The 16,061-nt window shown below is 43.9% G+C and overlaps 1 protein-coding gene across 1 annotated transcript in view; it reads left to right on the forward strand.

Moving 5' to 3' along the window:
• Positions 1-16,061, forward strand: part of LOC139384069 (ryanodine receptor 3-like) — a 159,766-nt gene that overhangs the window by 61,805 nt on the left and 81,900 nt on the right. Inside the window, exons 13-15 of the mRNA XM_071128705.1 lie at positions 89-210; positions 13,715-13,895; positions 14,812-14,947. Of these exons, the coding sequence (XP_070984806.1) occupies positions 89-210; positions 13,715-13,895; positions 14,812-14,947 (439 nt within the window). The remainder of the gene's footprint in view (positions 1-88; positions 211-13,714; positions 13,896-14,811; positions 14,948-16,061) is intronic.

The raw sequence follows: 16,061 nt of genomic DNA on the forward strand, positions 1-16,061 counted from the left end.
TCTCTCTCTCTCTCTCTCTCTCTCTCGCCTCTCCCTCCTTTGCCTACCCCCCCTTTTCCCGCTTTATCTGTGTTCCTCCCTCCTCCAGGCCTGCCTCCACTCTGAGGGTCATATGGATGATGGGCTGACCTTGCAGCGGTGTCAGCACGAAGAGTCCCGTGCTGCTCGCATCATCCGTAACACCACCCGCCTCTTCAGTCACTTCATCAGGTACACCACCTTTAAACCACACAACTACAATTTTGGATGAGGCTTATACGTCATCCAAATGACCGTGATCACCGTAACAACCATTCGAATAGCAAAACAAATCAAACGTATATTTAAACAGTGCCTTCAGAAAGTATTCACACACCCTTACTTTTTCCACAGCCTGATTTTGGATTTTAATTAATATAATTTTAATAATTATTATAATTTTTTAAAGATTACATTTGATATTTTATAAACAATACAGAACATACAAACATCAACTACATGACACCTGCCCAGACCCACTAGTACAGACCCCTCTTCAGTGCCCTCATCACTTTCCGGCACATGGCCTAAAACTGCACCATTTTGTTTCTCTCTGTAGCCCACGCACTTTCATTAGATTTTTCCATTGTGTTAATGATGGCTGATTGATTCAGTATACGTAGTATATGTTTTTTCAAGATGAGTGATGAGAAGAGAATTGTCATGTCTTGAAATATTCAGACAGACAGATTAAAAGTATTTTTACATTGTAATAATTTTTACAAAGTGAAAACATGTTTATTGAAAATTAAATATAGAAATGTAACATTTGACATACAGTGGGGAGAACAAGTATTTGATACACTGCCGATTTTGCAGGTTTTCCTACTTACAAAGCATGTAGAGGTCTAAATCTAAAACAAAAATCCAGAAAATCACATTGTATGATTTCTAAGTAATTAATTAGCATTTTATTGCATGACATAAGTATTTGATACATCAGAAAAGCAGAACTTAATATTTGGTACAGAAACCTTTGTTTGCAATTACAGAGATCATACGTTTCCTGTAGTTCTTGACCAGGTTTGCACACACTGCAGCAGGGATTTTGGCCCACTCCTCCATACAGACCTTCTCCAGATCCTCCAGGTTTCGGGGCTGTCGCTGGGCAATACGGACTTTCAGCTCCCTCCAAAGATTTTCTATTGGGTTCAGGTCTGGAGACTGGCTAGACCACTCCAGGACCTTGAGATGCTTCTTACGGAGCCACTCCTTAGTTGCCCTGGCTGTGTGTTTCGGGTCGTTGTCATGCTGGAAGACCCAGCCACGACCCATCTTCAATGCTCTTACTGAGGGAAGGAGGTTGTTGGCCAAGATCTCGCGATACATGGCCCCATCCATCCTCCCCTCAAAACGGTGCAGTCGTCCTGTCCCCTTTGCGGAAAAGCATCCCCAAAGAATGATGTTTCCACCTCCATGCTTCACGGTTGGGATGGTGTTCTTGGGGTTGTACTCATCCTCCTTCTTCCTCCAAAAACGGCGAGTGGAGTTTAGACCAAAAATATATATTTTTGTCTCATCAGACCACATGACCTTCTCCCATTCCTCCTCTGGATCATCCAGATGGTCATCGGCAAACTTCAGATGGGCCTGGACATGCGCTGGCTTGAACAGGGGGACCTTGCGTGCGCTGAAGGATTTTAATCCATGACGGCGTAGTGTGTTACTAATGGTTTTCTTTGAGACTGTGGTCCCAGCTCTCTTCAGGTCATTGACCAGGTCCTGCCGTGTAGTTCTGGGCTGATCCCTTACCTTCCTCATGATCATTGATGCCCCACGAGGTGAGATCTTGCATGGAGCCCCAGACCGAGGGTGATTGACCGTCTTCTTGAACTTCTTCCATTTTCGAATAATTGCGCCAACAGTTGTTGCCTTCTCACCAAGCTGCTTGCCAATTGTCCTGTAGCCCATCCCAGCGCAAGTCTACAATTTTATCCTTGGTGTCCTTACACAGCTCTCTGGTCTTGGCCATTGTGGAGAGGTTGGAGTCTGTTTGATTGAGTGTGTGTACAGGTGTCTTTTATACAGTTAATGAGTTCAAACAGGTGCAGTTAATACAGGTAATGAGTGGAGAACAGGAGGGCTTCTTAAAGAAAAACTAACAGGTCTGTGAGAGCCGGAATTCTTACTGGTTGGTAGGTGATCAAATACTTATATCATGCAATAAAATGCAAATGAATTACTTAAAAATCATACAACGTGATTTTCTGGATTTTTGTTTTAGATTCCGTCTCTCAAAGTATACCTATGATAAAAATTACAGACCTCTACTCGCTTTGTAAGTAGGAAAACCTGCAAAATTGGCAGTGTATCAAATACTTGTTCTCCCCACCGTAAGTATTCATAACCCTGAGTCAATAGTTTGTAGAAGCTCCTTTGGCAGCGATTAGAGCTGTGAGTTGTGTTGGTTATGTCTATCTCAGCTTTGCACATATGGATTTGGGGATTGTCTCCCATTCTTCCTTGCAGATTTTCTCCAGCTCTGTTAAGTTAGATGGGGAGCAATCTTCAAGCCTTTTCACCAATTTTCAATGAGATTCAGGACTGGGGTTTGGTTGGGCCACTCAAGGACTTTCACACTCTTCTTCTGGAGCCATTCCAGCATTGCTTGGCTGTATGCTTGGGGTCATTACCCTGTTGGAACGTAAATCTTCGCCCCAGTCTAAGGTTGTTTGCACTCTGAAGCAGGTTCTCATCAAGGATGTGCCTGTATTTGGCTCCATTCATTGTTCCATCTATCCTGAACAGTCTTCCAGTCCCTGCCACTAAAAAGCATCCCCATAGCATGATGCTACCACCACCATGCTTCACAGTAGGGATGGTGTTAGATGGGTGATGAGCTGAGTTTAAAAAAAAATTGCATCAGACCACAGAATCTTTTGCCTTTTTCTCAAGAGTGGCTTCCGTCTGGCCATTCTACCAAAAATCCCAGATTGGTGAAGTGCTGTAGAGACAGTAGTTTTCCTTCTGGCACGTTCTCCCATCTCAGCCAAGGACCTCTGTAGTTCTGTCAAATTAATCACTGGGTTCTTGGCCACCTCTTGACCAAGGTCCTTTTTGCCCTGTTTCTCAGTTTGGTTGGATGGCCAGCTCTAGGCAGAGTCTGGGTAGTTCCATATTTTTTCAATTTACAAATTATGGAGACCGCTGTGCTCTTGGAAACTTTCAACACTCTAGAAATGGTTTTATACCCTTCCCCAGATACAGTGCCTTGCGAAAGTATTCGGCCCCCTTGAACTTTGCGACCTTTTGCCACATTTCAGGCTTCAAACATAAAGATATAAAACTGTATTTTTTTGTGAAGAATCAACAACAAGTGGGACACAATCATGAAGTGGAACGACATTTATTGGATATTTCAAACTTTTTTTAACAAATCAAAAACTGAAAAATTGGGCATGCAAAATTATTCAGCCCCCTTAAGTTATTACTGTGTAGCGCCACCTTTTGCTGCGATTACAGCTGTAAGTCGCTTGGGGTATGTCTCTATCAGTTTTGCACATCGAGAGACTGACATTTTTTCCCATTCCTCCTTGCAAAACAGCTCGAGCTCAGTGAGGTTGGATGGAGAGCATTTGTGAACAGCAGTTTTCAGTTCTTTCCACAGATTCTCGATTGGATTCAGGTCTGGACTTTGACTTGGCCATTCTAACACCTGGAAATGTTTATTTTTTAACCATTCCATTGTAGATTTTGCTTTATGTTTTGGATCATTGTCTTGTTGGAAGACAAATCTCCGTCCCAGTCTCAGGTCTTTTGCAGACTCCATCAGGTTTTCTTCCAGAATGGTCCTGTATTTGGCTCCATCCATCTTCCCATCAATTTTAACCATCTTCCCTGTCCCTGCTGAAGAAAAGCAGGCCCAAACCATGATGCTGCCACCACCATGTTTGACAGTGGGGATGGTGTGTTCAGCTGTGTTGCTTTTACGCCAAACATAACGTTTTGCATTGTTGCCAAAAAGTTCAATTTTGGTTTCATCTGACCAGAGCACCTTCTTCCACATGTTTGGTGTGTCTCCCAGGTGGCTTGTGGCAAACTTTAAACAACACTTTTTATGGATGTCTTTAAGAAATGGCTTTCTTCTTGCCACTCTTCCATAAAGGCCAGATTTGTGCAATATACGACTGATTGTTGTCCAATGGACAGAGTCTCCCACCTCAGCTGTAGATCTCTGCAGTTCATCCAGAGTGATCATGGGCCTCTTGGCTGCATCTCTGATCAGTCTTCTCCTTGTATGAGCTGAAAGTTTAGAGGGACGGCCAGGTCTTGGTAGATTTGCAGTGGTCTGATACTCCTTCCATTTCAATGTTATCGCTTGCACAGTACTCCTTGGGATGTTTAAAGCTTGGGAAATATTTTTGTATCCAAATCCGGCTTTAAACTTCTTCACAACAGTATCTCGGACCTGCCTGGTGTGTTCCTTGTTCTTCATGATGCTCTCTGCGCTTTTAACGGACCTCTGAGACTATCACAGTGCATTATACGGAGACTTGATTACACACAGGTGGATTGTATTTATCATCATTAGTCATTTAGGTCAACATTGGATCTTTCAGAGATCCTCACTGAACTTCTGGAGAGAGTTTGCTGCACTGAAAGTAAATGGGCTGAATAATTTTGCACGCCCAATATTTCAGTTTTTGATTTGTTAAAAAAGTTTGAAATATCCAATAAATGTCGTTCCACTTCATGATTGTGTCCCACTTGTTGTTCATTCTTCACAAAAAAATACAGTTTTATATCTTTATGTTTGAAGCCTGAAATGTGGCAAAAGGTCGCAAAGTTCAAGAGGGCCGAATACTTTCGCAAGGCACTGTATATGCCTCATCACAATTCTATCTTGGAGATCCAAGGACAGTTTTTTTCCCAAGTCAAATCACAGTTCTTTAGACTTCACTGCACTGTCAACTGTGGGACCTTATATAGACAGGTGTGTTTCTTTCTAAATCATGTCCAAACAATTGAATTGACCACAGGTGGACTCCAATCAAGTTGTAGTGACATCTCAAGGATGCTCAAAGGAAATTGGATGCACCTGAGCTGAATTTGGAGTGTCATAGCAAGAGGGTGTGTAAGTTCTGTATTTAATTTCAATAAATTAGCAAACATTTCTAAAAACATGTTTTCACTTTGTCATTATGGGTTATTGGGTGTAGATCGGTGACGAAAAAAATCGATTTAATCAATTTTGAATTCAGCCTGTAACACAACAAAATGCGGAGTAAGTCAAGCGTTATGAATACTTTCTGAAAAAGAAACGCCCCTTTTTCAGGACCCGGTCTTTCAAAGATAATTCATAGAAATCCAAGAAACTTCACAGATCTTAATTGTAAAGGGTTTAAACACTGTTTCCCATGCTAATTCAATTAACCATAAACAATTAATGAACATGTACCTATGGAATGGTTATTAAAACACTAACAGCGTACAGATGGAAAAAACACCAAAAAACACCAAAAGAAAGATGCCCAGGGTCCCTGCTCATCTGCGGGAATGTGCCTTAGGCATGCTGCAAGAAGGCAAGACTGCAGATGTGGCCATGGCAATAAATTGCAATGTCCGTACTGTGTGACGCCTAAGACAGCGCTACAGCGAGACAGGACGGACAGCTGATTCAGTGGCAGACCACGTGTAACAACACCTGCACAGGATCAGTACATCCAAACATTACACCTGTGGGACAGGTACAGGATGGCAACAACAACTGCCCGAGTTACACCAGGAATGCACAATCCCGCCATCCGTGCTCAGACTGTCCGCAATAGGCTGAGAGAGGCTGGACTGGGGGCTTGTAGGCCTGATGTAAGGCAGGTCCTCAACAGACATCACAGGCAACAATGTCGCCTATGGGCACAAACCCACCGTCGCTGGACCAGACAGGACTGGCAAAATGTGGTTTTCACTGACGAGTCGCGGTTTTGCCTCATCGAAGGAATGAGCGTTACACCGAGGCCTTACTTAATGCAGCTGGTGGCCACACCAGATACTGACTGTTACTTTTGATTTTGACCCCTCCTTTGTTCAGGGACACATTATTCCATTTATGTTAGTTACATGTCTGTGGAACTTGTTCAGTTTATGTCTCAGTTGTTGAATCTTCTGTTCATACAAATATTTACACATGTTTAGTTTGCTGAAAATAAATGCAGTTGAAAGTAAGAGGACGTTTCTTTTTTGCTGTGTTGATATTTGTTCCTCTCCTCTGCTCCTGACTGCATGTGCTGCTGTTGTAGCAGGGAGGAGGGCATTGCCTAGGCAACCTAAGACTTGTTTGCTACAACACCTTTCTTGTTTGAGCAAGAAGCAACAAAGTTTCATCACTTTGTGGAGTACATGTTACTATAGAGACCATGTTTTCAGCAAAAATGTACTCACCTGCACAAATGCCTGGCCGCCTCAATTCAAACTTTATTTGTCACATGCTTCGTAAACAACAGGTTTATACTAACGGTGAAATTGTTACTTACGGGTAATTTTCCAACAATGCTGAGTTAAAGGTAGAACATAAATAAATGTATAAATAGAAATAGTGACACAGTGAATAACAAATAACAAATACAAATAGCATGGCTATGTACAGAATACGATGTGCAGAGGTACACGGTTAGTGAATGACCGATACAGATTCTTTGGGGGGTCCAGGAGGCCGATGGCCGATATTTTAGGCCACTATTCAATATCGTTACGCTTGAACATTTTGATGACAACATTTCCCAGAGACAGCCATGTATGCATTAATGCATACATTTTCAAATAAAACATTACATTCAACTTTGTTTTTACAAATCTAACTACATAACAACATAATACTTTTATTTGAATGGTACATCTCTTGATAAACTGGGTAAATGAAGACGGCATAGGCCTACAATACAGGTGAATGCACATTCAATAGGAGTGTGTGCATTGAGTTATTGAGCTTGTTTTGGCAGATCAGTGGAGTCTGTCATCTGTAGCACCCTCGTCTGTTTGCATTCCATCTGTTACTTATATTAGCCTTCTGAGCAACACATTCTGCATGGAAGCATCACTCCAGCATGTCATGCCTGTATGGAAGGACATCATTTTGAATGGGGTGGCAGGTAGCCTAGTGGTTAGAGCGTTGGGCCAGTAACTGAAAGGTTGCTAGATTGAATCCCCAAGCTGACGAGATAAAAATATATCATTCTGCCCCTGAACAAGGCAGTTAACCCACTGTTCCTAGGCTGTCGTTTTTAAATAAGAATTTGTTCTTAACTGACTTGCCTAGTTAAATAAAGGTTAAATAAAAAATATAGGCACTGCTGTTAGTATGCGAATATAAAGTACCCTCTATTCAATGCAAATGGGTCCAACGTCATGATTTGTGATCACGGATGCTTATGAAACTAGTATTTTTGTAATTTTCCGTGATTGTGAAAAATTATTATTTTCAGCTGTCAGGATGCATCTCTAAACTCAGCTGCCAGGTCAAAATTCGCTAGTTCAGCTATCTGTCAGGAAATGGGCGTGTTGTAACTGGATCCTACTGCTACTATTTGGATAGAGCAAGACTGTAACTTCACTGCCTTTCACATCTCCTCACATCTCTCTCCATGGCTCATATCTAGTGCTACTGTTTACTGGTACTATGAGAACTAGCTCAATGGCAATGACATTTGCCACCAAGCCATAAATGTGCATAATATCTGACAAGGAGAGCAAGGGTAGGAGAAAATATGAAACTAACATGCACGTTGTGTCTGAATGACTCAAATCTGCCCATACAGCGCCTTCAGAAAGTATTTACAGCCTTTGACTTTTTCCACATTTGTTGTGTTACAGCCTGAATTTAAAATGGATTTAATTGAGATTGTTTTGTCACTGACCTAAACACAATACCCCATAATGTCAAAGTGGAATGTTTTTTGAAATGTTTACAAGTGAATAAAAAATGAAAAGCTGAACTGTCTTGAGTCAATAAGTATTCAACCCCTTTGTTATGTCTAGCCTTTATAAGTTCAGGAATGAAAATGTGCTTAACAAGTCACATTATAAATTGCATGGAATCTCTCTGTGCAATAATAGTGTTTAACATGATTTTTGAATGACTACCTCATCTCTGTACATACAATTGTTTACTAGGTCTCTTAGTCCAGCGGTGAATTTCAAACACAGATTCAACCACAACTACCAGGGAGGTTTTCCAATGCATTGCAAAGAAGGGCACCTTGTGGTAGACCTTGAATATCACTCTGAGCATGAAGTTAATAATTACACTTTAGATGGTGAACCAATAAGCCCAGTCATTACAAAGATACAGGCGTCCTTCCTAACTCCGTTGCCGTAGACGAAGTAAACCGCTCAGGGATTTCATCATGAGGCCAACGGTGACATTTAAACAGTTCGTTTTCTCCTATCACAGCCATTAAACTCTAAGGATCGATCAACAACATTGTAGTTACTCCACAATACTAACCTAATTGACACAGGGAAAAGAAGGAAGCCTGCACAGAATAAAAATATCCCAAAACATGCATCCTGTTTGCAACAAGGCACTAAAGTAATACTGTAAAATGTGGCAAAGGAATTACATTTTGTCCTGAATAAAGTGTTATGTTTGAGGCAAATCCAATACAACACATTATTGATTACCACGCTATATTTTCAAACATAGGGGTGACTGCATCATGGTATGTGTATGCATGTAATCTTTAAGGACGGGGGAGTTTTTCAGGATAAAAATAAATGGAATGGCGCTAAGCACAGACAAAATCCTAGAGGAGAAGCCTTATTATTAGTGAATTAACTAAACTAATATTACAGTAATTAGATTTTTTTTAACCAACAGTAATTTGATTTTGGTCACTGTCAATTCATCTATTTCTCAATACTGCAGCTTCCCAGCTAGATGTTCCTCTACATTGTGTAGAGCTTGTGGCTCAGGCGATGAGTGGCGGCTCACATAGCAGCCGAGGGACTATCGGCAAAGCAGATTGGGAAGGGCCAAAAGACTGGAAGGTCAAATATAGGCCCCATTTATCGGCTCGGCAGATTATCAGTTGTTCTCTAATGTAAGTAAGGGTGAAGTCTCCAGCTCTCTGATCACTACTTTCTTTTTCTGTCTCCTTCTCCTCCAACCCTACCCACTCAGCCCTGTGGTGTATATTCTACAATAAGGATTTGCTGGAGTCCAAGTCAAACCAAGATTCCTTATTTCTGAGCTCAGAGAGAATACCAGAGTTACACAGCGCAGGGTAGACAGTCTGAGTTCCAAAGCATTGGGTGATAAGCACATATCTTTATAGTTTCCTGTTCTTGAGCGGAACTTTATCTATACAAGGACGCAGGTGCAAGTTGGTTTGCAACAGGATGATACTCCCAAGAACAGGAGATTATAAAAGGACAGTTTCACAAGGTTAGTCACATACTCAGTTATGTGGACACGTACAATAAAAATGTCCCATTACAGCCCCTACCCAAATGCTCATGTGCCGTCGCAATCTTCGCTCTCTCTCTCTCCCACTACTCTCCCTTCTGCTAAATCCCTTTCTCTCATCTCCTGATTCTACCTTTTCAACCCTGCTCTCTTGTCTTTCCTCATCCTATGACTCGCACTGTCCCCTTACCTCCCGGCCGGCTCGGTCCTCCCCTCCTGATCCATGGCTGAGTGACTCATTGCGACAGAACAGGGCTGTCGGAAGCTGACAAAAATGGAGGAAAACTAAACTTCCGGAGGACCTGTCTTCCTTTCACTCCCTCATTTTCTTACTCTATCTGCTGCTAAAGCCACTTTCTATCACTCTAAATGTCAAGCTTCTGCCTCTAAGCTTAGGAACTGTTCCACCTACTCCTCCCTCCTCCAGCTCTAGGGATGACTTTGTCAATCACTTTGAAAAGAAGGTTGACGACACCCGCTCCTCATTCATCCTATTGAGTTCACTGGTCCCACTCACACATAACTACCCTACGCCTTGACCTCTTTCTCCCCTCTCTCCTGTGACTAGTGTGGTCTGGTCCACTCAACAATCTACCCGCTCCACCCCATCCCCTCCTCCCTTCTCCAGACCATCTCTGGAGACATTCTCCCATTCCTCACTTCCCTCATCAACTCATCCCTGATCACTGTCTGCGTCACATCTGACTTAAAAATGTCCAGAGTCTCTCCCCACATCAAGATACCAACACTCGACCCCTCTGATGTCAAGAACTACAGACCGTAATCCCTTCTTTCTTTTCTTTCCAAAACACTTGAGCATGCTGTTTCTGACCAACTCGCTCGCTATTTCTCTACAGAACAATCTTCTTGACCCTTACCAGTCAGGCTTCAAGTTGGGTCACTCAACCGAGACTGGTCGATTCTGTGTCACAGAGGCTCTCCACACTGCCAAAGCTGACTCTTTCTCCTCTGTTGTCATCCTCCTAGATCAGTCCGCTGCCTTTGACACCATGAACCATCAGATCCTCCTCTCCACTCTCTCAATGCTGGGTGTCTCAGACTCTGCACACTCTTAGATTGCATCCTACCTGGCAGGACGCTCCTACCAGTTGACATGGAGAGGATCTGTGTCTGTACCATGTACTCTCACTACTGGTGTCCTCCAGCGCTCGGTTCTAGACCCTCTCCTTTTCTCTTTACACCAAGCCACTCAGCTGCTTCAGATCCACACATAGTCTCTCCTATCATTGCTATGCGCATGACACTCAATTAATTTGCTCTTTCCCTCCTCCCTCCTTCTGACACCCAATTGGTGATACGCATCTCTGCGTGCCTAGTCTCCATCTCAAGCTCAACCTTGACAAAACAGAGCTTTTCTTTCTCCCGGGGAAGGCCTGCCTGCTCCAAGACCTCACCATCACGGTTGACAACTTCACAATGTCCTTGTGCAACGAACCTTTAAAAAAAAATATTTCTTAAATTTAAACCCCCTTTTCGTGGTATCCAATTGTTAGTAATTACTATCTTGTCTCATCGCTCCAACTCCCGTACGGGCTCGGGAGAGACGAAGGTAGAAAGCCATGCATCCTCCGAAACACAACCCAACCAAGCCGCACTGCTTACAGCGCGCATCCAACCCGGAAGCCAGGCGCACCAATGTGTCAGAGGAAACACTGTGCACCTGGCGACCTTGGTTAGCGTGTACTGCGCCCGGCTCACCACAGAAGTCGCTGGTGCACAAAGGATATCCCTACCGGCCAAACCTTCCCTAACCCGGACGACGCTTGGCCAATTGTGCGTCGCCCCACGGACCTCTCGGTCGCGGCCGGCTGCGACAGAGCCTGGGTGCGAACCCAGAGTCTCTGGTGGTACAGCTGCGATGCAGTGCCCTAGACCACTGCGCCACCCAGGAGTCCCGTGCAAAGAACTTTTGTGTGACCCTGGACAACACCATGTCGTTCTCTGCAAACATCAAAGCAGTGATTCGCTCCAACAGGTTCATGCTCTACAACATATGTACCTCACACAGGTAGTGGTGCAGGTCCTAATCCAGTCATCTCCTGTCTGGACTACTTCAACTCGCTGTTGGCTGGGCTCCCCGCTTGTGCAATCAAATTCCTGCATTCCGTTTGGTGTTCAACCTTCCCAAGTTCTCCCATGTCATCCCGCTCGTCCGCACACTCCACTGGCTTCCAGTCGAAGTTCGCATCCACTACAAGACCATGGTGCTTACCTACGGAGCAGCAAGACGAACTGCCCCTCCCTACCTTCAGCCTCTGCTCTAACCTTACACCCCAACCTGAGCCACCTCTGGTCTTTTGGCCCTCGCATCCCTTCGAGGGGGCTGCTCCCGCTCAGCCCAGTCAAAGGTCTTCTCTGCCCCACCCCCCTTCCTAGCACTCACTTTGCGAATAGCTACTTTGAGGCAATTTGTACTTACTATGACTGAGATACGGGGTTGACCCACCTGAATCGGAGAATTTGGATCAGAGCGTCTGCTAAATTACAAAAATGTAAATGTAAATGTAAAGTGACAAGGCAACAGGATAGATAATAGACTGAGCTGTAGCAGCAGCATGTATGTGTCTGTTGCATCAGCATGCATGTGTGTGCATGCGTATGTAGTGTGTGTGTGTGTCTGTCTGTCTGTCTGTCTGTCTGTCTCTGTCTGTCTGTCTGTCTGTCTGTCTGTCTGTCTGTCTGTCTGCCTGCCTGCCTGCCTGCCTGCCTGCCTGCCTGCCTGCCTGCCTGCCTGCCTGCCTGCCTGCCTGCCTGCCTGCCTGCCTGCCTGCCTGCGTATGTAGTGTGTGTGAATGTGTGGGTAGAGTCCAGTGTGTGTGCATAGAGTCAGTGCAAGAGACTCAATAAAAAAGGGTCAATGCAGGTCGTCAATGTAGCCATTTGATTAGCTATTTAGCCGTCTTGTTTAGAGGTCTTATGCCTTAGGGGTAGAAGTAGGTTCAAGTCTTCACTGATAAACGGTTATTTTATTTTCATGACAGTCTTCATGCATATCCATCGGTTGTACGGTAATTGTGCCAGCCCTACAAAAGTAAAACACCTACTTGACTGTAGTGTAATATGCATGCTGTCTGGGTGTAAAGCCCTGTAGACTGTGAATGCACAGCAGCATTTGAGCTTTTGGCCTGTGAGCAGTGGGCTGCACAGCCCACAAAAAGCACACTGCCTGCCTGGTTCAGTGACCCAGTCATCCGTGGCCAAACAGGACAATAAACACATCAAGCCATAAGGCCACTCACGGCCAGTCATGAATGAGAATGCTATGGAGCGAATAAATGTTCAAAGCCTCCTCATCTGCCACTATTAAACTGTCCTGTGACTGTGAATCAAACACATACCCCCCTCCGTGACGTCAGTTGGTCAAACATTGCTGACCGGCTTTCACCACTGTCCAGACCTAGACTGCCGCCTGTGAGCTGTACCTCTCCACACCCCCATCCCCCTCTCCCCTCCTCAGCCCCCATCTGTGTGACAGAGCAGGGGCTCATTTTAGGTCACACGCGGAAATAACATTTCAGCATGGATGAACCTCAAGGCACAAATGATGTTGTTATGGCAGTCACTGCTTGAGTCATATTCTAATACTGGAGTTCGGTGTTGTTATGAAACCTTATGATTATCATATAATGATGTCATGATATAAAGAACCTGCTGTCATACACTGAGTGCACAAAGCAGTATGAACATGACAGACCGACCAAGTGAATCCATGTGAAAATTGTTGTCCCTTATTGATGTCACTTATTTAAATCCACTTCAATCAGTGTAGATGAAGGGAAGGAGACAGGTTAAAGGAGGATTTTTAATCCTTGAGATAATTGAGACATGGATTGTGTATGTGATTCATTCAGAGGGTGACTGGGCGAGACAAAATATTTAAGTGCCTTTGAACTGGGTATGATAGTAGGTGCCGGTTTGTGTCAAGAACTGCAACGCTGCTGGGTTTGTCACGCTCAACAGTTTCCCATGTATTTGACGAATGGTCCACCACCCAAAGGACATCCAGCCAACTTGACACAACTGTAGGAGGCATTGGAATCAACATGGCCCACCATCCCTTCGGAATGCTTTCGACATCTTATAACGTCCATGCCCTGATGAATTTAGGCTGTACTGAGGGCAAAAGGGGGTGCAACTCAATATTAGGAAGGTGTTCCTAATGTTTGATATGCTCAGTGTATATTCCCTTGTTTTGATGCTGAAAAATCTACTTTTGCAAAATGGAGTACTTTCAAAGTTTCCTGTGGTGAAGATAACCCTTCTTCCCTGTTCCAGAGACCTGGACTGTCTGGGGGGAAAGAACCGTGCATCAGTAGCCCTGCCCATCGAGGAGGTCCTCCAGACACTCAATGACCTCATCACCTACTTCCAGGTGCCTAATGCTGAGCTGGAGCACGAGGAGAAACAGATCATGCTGCGCTCTCTCAAGAACCGACAGAACCTCTTCAAACAGGAAGTGAGTTCATCCACACATGAAGTGCCGCGTCGCAATCCTGCCTGACGGTTGCTTGGCAGCAGAGGACAATAAAAGTCCAAAGTCAGGGGTTTCAATTGTGATTAAGGCAATTTTAGTAAGTGGTCATTGCAGGAGCCGGGCTTAAATGCAGTGTTGCCAAGACACGCTGTTTTTAAAGGCTAAATCAATGGATTCTTGGTACAGTATTTCAATGCCATATTGTATTTCAGAGCATTGCTTTTCAACTGTCAGCAGTTTTGTTCCGAGTTTTTCTGTGGTGACAACAATGGCGTGGAGCCTTTTGATAAGCCTCTCGGCCCAAAATTGTTCTCATCAATTATAAAATGTCAGCTGCCTTCCCTTGTGCCTGTGATGTTAAATACACAACGTCAACTTCTCTCCTTAACGGAAACAAAAGCTGTTGCTGTGGATTTAAATTTCCCGAGTTGTTCACTTTGTCTCCAAGCAATAAGTTCATAACAGGAATTTATGTAAAATAGCTGTGTGCAGTGTTTAAGTAATGTTTACATAATTGGTATAACCATACACAATACTGTTTCCGGCATACACCTTTCCTGCCCTTGGAATGCTTCAATAACCCATCTATATCCCAGCCTACACACTTCTCCTTAATTGTAATAATATCCCAAAATTGCTCTTTTCCATCCCGCTCTGCCATACGATACAGTTGTAAGGTCAATTTTTCATTGTTGACAGCTGATAGGATTTTCATGGAGTTATAAATCACCTGCAATTTTCCTTTCTCACAGCTGGGCATGCTGCTTAGCATACCTGATCGCTATTACCATCCTAGATTAATCATCCAGGCATGAAGGCATGGGAGAGACTAGGAGCAGGTTAATTGAGGACACATGATGATGATGTCAGAGTAATAATGGGTGTGTCTTTGTTTCAGGGCATGCTGACTCTGGTGTCCTGCTGCATCGACCGTCTCAACGTGTACAACAGTGCAGCCCACTTTGGGGAGTGTGCCGGGGCAGAGGCTGGGGCTTCCTGGAAGGACATCCTCAACCTGCTCTATGAGCTGCTAGGTGAGAGAGACAATAGAAGAGTATATCCTCCAAAGAGTATTTTACACAAGTCATCACACCAATATAGTTACAATCACATAAAGTGTCACAGTAAAATCGTTAAACACAACAGTAGACAAAGACAGGACAACCTGTCTGCTCCTTGCTTGACACACACACTTCACAGTAATCAATCATTGTTGCCTGCCACGAAAGCCCTGGCGTTCTCTGAGTCCCAGTACTGCTCTTACCAACCACAGGCCTGTGTCTCACTGCTGCCGTGGGATTATTTGTCTCAGCTGAGCTGGCATTTACAGAGCTGTTTATGGTCCTCTAGGTACTCCAAGGTGGTGTTTCCCCATCTTTACACGCCTGTCTGTGAGGAAGACTCAGTTAGGGCAGGCACAATTACTGTATAACTGTGTAACCGACAGGTATGGTTGAAGACCGTCATGAAAATAAAATAAAAGTCATAACAGTAAAAAAAATATGACATACAGTACTAGGCAAAAGTTTAGACAAACCTACTCATTCAAGGGTTTTTAGTTATTTTTACTATTTTCTACATTGAAAACGTCAAAACTATGAAATCATGGAATCATGTATTAACCAAAAGAGTGGTTAACAAATCAAAATATATTTTACATTTGAGATTCTTCAAATAGCCACCCTTTGCAATGACAGCTTTGCACATTCTTGGCATTCTCTCAACCAGCTTCACCTGGAATGTTTTTCCAACAGTCTTGAAGAGGTTCCCACATATGCTGAGCACTTGTTGGCTGCTTTTCCTTCACTCTGCAGTTCGACTCATCCCAAACCATCTCAATTTGGTTGAGGTCAGGGGATTGTTGAGGCCAGGTAATCTGATGCAGCACTCCATCACTCTCCTTCTTTTTAAAATAGCCCATACACAGCCTGGAAGTGTGTTGGGTCATTGTCCTGTTGAAAAACAAATGATAGTCCCACTAAGCCCAATCCAGATGGGATGGCGTATCGCTGCAGAATGATGTGGTAGCCATGCTGGTTAAATGTGCCTTGAATTCAAAATAAATTACGGACAGTGTCACCAGCAAAGCACCCCCACACCATAACACCACCTCCTCCATGCTTTACGTTGGAAAATACACATGCGGAA

Source organism: Oncorhynchus clarkii, chromosome 25 (assembly GCF_045791955.1).
Source record: "Oncorhynchus clarkii lewisi isolate Uvic-CL-2024 chromosome 25, UVic_Ocla_1.0, whole genome shotgun sequence".
In the NCBI taxonomy this organism is placed as follows: Eukaryota; Metazoa; Chordata; class Actinopteri; order Salmoniformes; family Salmonidae; genus Oncorhynchus; species Oncorhynchus clarkii.